Below are 6,000 nucleotides of genomic sequence, written 5' to 3'. Positions count from 1 at the left end.
CAGGGAGCCCATTGCTGCAATCATTGCACTGATGTTCTTTCTCTTTTTCACTGACCTTTCTAAGCATGAAATCTCTTCCCAAGGTTTAGACTCTCCTAGCCACACATTCAAAGTATGTGAGAGAAAGTATTTCCATCTTTGCCTCTAAGGAGCACTCTGGCAGCAATTTCTCCAAGACTTGCCTGTTTGTTCTGTGAGCAGTCCATGGGATATTCAGTACTTTTCCTAGTGATTTCCCTCCTTCTCCTTTCTCCACCCTCTTCTCCCTTTCCCTTTTGAACATGTATACACATCTAGCTCAGTTATCTTTCTATTTTTCACATTAATGATCTTATGCAGTATTTGTGCTTATGAGACTGGTTTAGTTCACTCAGCATAATGCTCTGTAGACTCTCCCATGTTGTATAGTATTCTTTTTTAATCATTGCTTCTAAGTGCTGCATTCTATTCCTTTGTGTAAATGTGTCACAATTTCTCAATCCATTCATTTATTTGTTGATGAGCATTTGGACTATTTCCATTTGCTTGCTATTTTAAATAACTCTACTGTGAACATAGGTATAAATATATATATCATCATTTGTGCCTCAGTTCTAATTTCCTTGGGGTATATTCTCAGCAACGGAATAGTCGAGTCACATGAGATTTCTGTCTTCAGCTTTATGAGGAAATGCCAAACAGCCTTCCAGACAGGTTGTATCACTTTACAATCCCATCAGTAGAGCATGACAGTTCCAATCTCTCTGCACTCTCTCCAACATTTCTTACTTACTATGTTGTTATACTTTGCTATTGCTGCTGGGATGAGATGGTATCTCACTGTTGTTAGATTTGCATTTCTCTGATGGCCAGTGATTCTGAACATTTTTTCATGTGTCTGTTGTGACATGTCTTCATTTGTGAAGAGCTGTGTTTTATTGTTGTTGTTTATTTTCATGTCTCTTGACCAATTTGTGAGTTACTGGTCTTTTTCTTGTGGTGGCCCTGTAGTAGTCTGTAAACTTTCATTATGAGACCTCTGTCTGAAATGTCATTGCCAAATGTTTTTTCCTAGTCTACAGACTTTCTTTTTGCTGTAATAGGAAATGTTTTTGATGCAAACAGCAACTTGATTTTTAGAAGGTCTCATTTGATTTCATTTTCTCTTGCTTATGGATTACTGACTATATTCCCAAGGATATTTATGCTACATGCTGGGGTATTTTAAGTTTGATCCCATTTTGTCTCTTATGATCCTTAGTGTTTTGGGTTTAACCCTAGGTTTCTGGTCCACTTTGAGTTGACTTTTGTGTATGGTGTGAGATGTGGATCCTGTTCCAGTTTTCTGTAAATATTTGCCTAGTTTAATCAGGATCATTTGTTGAAAAGGTTGTTGTTTCCCCATTTGATAGGCTTTGCTAGGTAGATGGGTTAGAATTCTTTATTTGATTCCATTGGTCTATGTCTGTCATTGTACTAATACCAAGCTGTTTTGGTTATTATAGCTGTGTAGTATGCTTTAAGATCAGATGATACTATGCTTCCAACTAATTTTATCTTTCAAATTCATTATTTTTTTAATTGATGGTAAAAAATGGAATATGATCTGCTTTGTGTGGATAATAGGTTTAAACATGAGACCCTTATCATTTTCAACAACTTTTAAAGACTCTCCCCATTAATATAATATGTACAGCAGTACAGGTTGTGTAATATAATTTAAAATACATATTAATTTTTTAAATTTGCATATAAACTAGACCTACATTCTGAACTCAATCTGGCCATGGATTTAAGTACTTCTTGCAAAATAGCTGAATAAGCCTGGTGACAAAGTGGTTAAGTTCGTGGTTACTAACTAAAAAGTTGACAGTTTGACATATCACTGTTCTGAAGAAGAAAGATGCATCAATCTGCTTCTGTAAAGATTTATAGCCTTGGTAATCTTATGGTGCTCTACTCTTTTTGTTAGTGTGACCAGGAGTCAGACTTGATTCAGTAGGTTTGGTTTTGATTTGGTGCAAGAGCTGCATAATCCCTTAAGGGTGAGAACCACTGGATGAAAACCACTAAGTCAGAAGTCAATTTAGAAAGAATTTACTCCATTCATATTTGTTTAGTGCTTCACAATTTTCTATAGAATTTACACACCAACCCTGCCTAAAGGGCAGATAGGAAAAGTATGAGTTATCTTTCTGTAGATAGAACAAGTCTAGAGAAAGGAAGACATCAGGCTATAAATACACAGCTAATAATGATGAAATTCCTATTAGACAGCAGATCTTACTATTACCAATTATTTATTACTATTTTTAATAGATTAAAAGCCTACTCTTCTGGTACATGGCTACAATTTCCCATCATATTCATTTGACAGTATTAAAAGAGAAGCAGTAAAATTATCTATAACTTGCAAGTAGATAAACCCACTTTTTTGACAAGTATTATGAGTAAGTAAGATAACACATTCCTGTGTACTGCAAGTTTCATTCTAATTTCAGATTTATATTTTGTATTCATTTCTAAACTAGACTATCATTTTTTTAAAAAATTCCTATTGTCTACTTCATTCCTTAATGATTTGAAAATAAAATAGAGGCTTTCAAATATAGCAGCACAATTCATTAATCAATTATGGACAAGAATACAGTTTTTAGACAATGACCAAGGTAAGATGCAAAAGTGCTGCAGACAACAACTAAAGATGACTTGAACTAAAAGCAGACAAATGTTGGAGATGGAAAGATATTGTAAAGCACTTGATTTTGGGATTTAAAAACCTTCATGATACTTTCTTAAGGCGTGATATAAAAATGATGTTTCTTTTCTAGGCCTCATTTTTTTTAAAAGAAAAAACCAAACACAATAAGCAAATGAAAATAATGATGAAATAAAATGCTTACAGGTTTGTATCTCAGTGCATCTCTGTAGGATCCAAACAAAGCAGCCTGCGCCCTAAGAAAGGCCCTAGCTACTCCATCACCGGTAGCCGTAGACTGCTTCTTCAGTTTATTTTTCAAGGCCGAGACCTGCATGACAGAGAGGAACAGTTAAATTAACACCTCAGAAATTGGTACAGCGAGGTACGAACCCAATCAGCAGGCAAACCACAGTGTCTGCAGGTCAGCCAAAAACTCATCCTCCTCCCTGATAGCTTATCTTTTTAACTGCAGAGAGCACCTGCTGGTCTGTTAATTGAAAGGAAAGCAGGAGATGATAGTAAAGTGCTAATGCAAATTGGTTTATGCTCTCTTTTTTTCCCAAGGCCTCTTGACATAAATAAGCTTTAATTATTTTACAGTAAACTGCTTGTGAGCCACTTTTCTGCAGATTTTTAGCAATTACAACATGTGTCTACTTGTTTTGAGCTAAAGCCGGTTGGGTATCGTTCATTTCTGCTTCGTAAGGTTATTTGTTACGGGTCCTCCAGGATTGCTTACTACTTAATTTTATTTTTGGAAAGCCTAAATTGCATATGTAATTTTCCAGTCATCTGTTGAATGATTTTCATTATATAAGAATTTTTTTAAAAAGCTAAAGGTAATGGAAAACCTACCACGCATTTAGGATAGATTTTTGACAAATTCATATATTGTCGCATTTAATCCTCACACCAGTCTTCTCAAATATTCCCATTCCCATTCAAGAACAAAGAAAAAGCAGCTCAAAGATGTGAATTAATTTGTCCTTACTATTTGGTTGATAAATGGTAGAGCTGTAATTTAAACCCAGCTCTGTCTACCTTTTGCCACTATCATTTGCTAGGTTTGAGTACATGATTGCTGCTTGTAAATGAGTAGTCAGATTAAAATATTAATATTTTTAATGGAAAAAAATGCAGACACATAGGAATTTACAGAATTTAAAAGGCAAGTTAATTCTTCATACTTGTTCCATTTTTTAGCTTCATGTTTGATGTATGTTAAAGAATGGATATGATTTATCAATAGCGAATACTTAAATGAATGTCTACAAATGAGATTATACTACTGACGTATATACTCTTATACAGCAGGAGAAAGAGATGTGCTATACATCTATATACACTTCTCACTTAACTGATTCACTTGAAATTACTCATCCTCACTAAGATTTATCATCAATGCCTAACATGAAAACATTTAAAGTCTGGGGGGGAAAAAATACCCTTTTCTTAAGAAACAAAACCAAACCAAAAAAAACAAAAAACCCCTGACAGGACAAACTTTGGGTGGCTAGCCTCTTTCATGTACATTTAGATCCTTATAAAACTGCTAGACCACAAAATAATGGATTTTTTTTTTCCTCCTCTATGCATATATGCAAGAAGGAAAATTTTCTTTATGCAAGAAGTCTGGACTACTCTTGTAGATGCTTATTGCAATTGAAGTGTCATCCTAATTAACAACTAAACTTTGAATAATGCTAATGAGAAATGAACACAGCATCAGAGGAAAGACCAGCTCTACAGGTGATAAACCTTCACAGTAGTGACATTTTCCAGTGTAAAGTCACAGTTACTGTGATCTGATCAAAGACAGAGACCCCCATTGGGTCCAATTATAACCATAGTTTTGAAAAAATTATTGAGTTATGATGTTCATAATCTATGCAGAAAGGCCTTTGCTGTATAGGTCTTCTCCCCATAGCTGTGATCTTTTCAATTTATATCCAAGCTCCATAGATTCAGATAAAAGTTTAGATTCTAATTCATTTAGTCCACAAAGTGCATAAACCAGGATTCATTTAAGAGGGAGTTTTGATTATTAATATCTAACCTCAATAAATGCATTAATTTTTTTTTGGAAACTCACAGATTCAAAACAGTAAATATCATTTAAGGAAGCAAAAATAAATCTTTTGACTTAAGATTATTTATTAAAAAGTTTATAAGGATTTTTTTAAGTTTGGCATGTCTTAAGGGGAAAAAATCAAACTACAATGAATATCTATAAGGCATTAAGAAAGATAAATAACTACATTTTTTAAAATTCACTTAGAAAATAAAAGAATAAGTCACACCTTATACTATTCCAAAATTAGTCTTCAAAGTGTAGTTACCTCTAAAACATTAAATTGATAATCCAGTACTCCACAAATCAAAGACATTGCATTCTTAAAATTATGCATATGCTCACAGAAACAGAGGCAGGTTAAAGCATTCCTTATTTAGTCTTTATTGCCCAAGACCTTGACTGCTTAATTGCAACTTGAGTTATACAGGATAATGAATCACACTGCCACAAAGCCCATTCTAAAAAGATAGAAATATGTGGCCTTCATTTCTAGATAGTCAATGTTAATTTCTAATTCTCATCTGGATGTATACAAAATATTTGCTCTCAAACTATACTATTTAATACAGTAGCCACTAGTGACATGACCACTTGAAATGTGACTTGTCCCAAATAAGTCTCAACTGAGTCCCTGCTTTAACTGTGAAACACATTACTAGGTTTTAAAGACTTGCTTTTAAAAAAAAAAAAGGAAGAAAGAAAAGGGTGGGGGGCGGAAGCTGATAAAAGAGTATACAGCATTCAACTAAAACCAATTAGCCAGCGATCTAACATAAACTAGGTTTTTACCTCAACTACCCTGTAAACATTGAACCCCTTCTGCCATTCCTCGCTCCAAAATGTGCATTCATAAGAAAGCAGCCACTGTGGGGGAGTCAAAAGTCTAACTTTGTGGACAAAAGTAAAAATCAAAGGAAAAACAGCTATTCAAAGGCTAGTTGGTGAAGGCAGAAAGTGTGGTGCCCTTCACTGTGCTGCTCCGCACTTCTTCCTCTTACTCTTTTTTGTCCCCTTCTCCAGACCACCTATATTAGCTCTGAGTAAATCTGAAACTTATTCAGTTCTGTAGAGCTTACCATGGTACTGATCTTCCTTTTCCCTTCAGAAGCTCTTAACAGACACTTGTCAGAAGGCTCAAAGTTGTCCACAGTATCATTCCTTGGAATGAGTTTAGTGTGACCATTGTACTACGTCAGGGTGATGGGCACATCACCCATCAGGAACAACTCACTCTCCACCAGCTCCA

General features: G+C 34.8%; 1 protein-coding gene across 1 annotated transcript in view; it reads right to left on the bottom strand.

The window, feature by feature from the left end:
- DENND1B (DENN/MADD domain containing 1B) overlaps positions 1-6,000 on the bottom strand; it is a 414,540-nt gene that overhangs the window by 124,675 nt on the left and 283,865 nt on the right. The window contains 1 exon segment of the mRNA XM_006903679.1: positions 2,883-3,008. Within this exon segment, the coding sequence (XP_006903741.1) occupies positions 2,883-3,008 (126 nt within the window).

The sequence above is a fragment of the Elephantulus edwardii genome, unplaced genomic scaffold, assembly GCF_000299155.1.
Source record: "Elephantulus edwardii isolate Elephantulus edwardi_28Jun2011 unplaced genomic scaffold, EleEdw1.0 scaffold00110, whole genome shotgun sequence".
Taxonomy (NCBI): Eukaryota; Metazoa; Chordata; class Mammalia; order Macroscelidea; family Macroscelididae; genus Elephantulus; species Elephantulus edwardii.
This window is presented reverse-complemented; position numbering and strand designations above follow the sequence as displayed.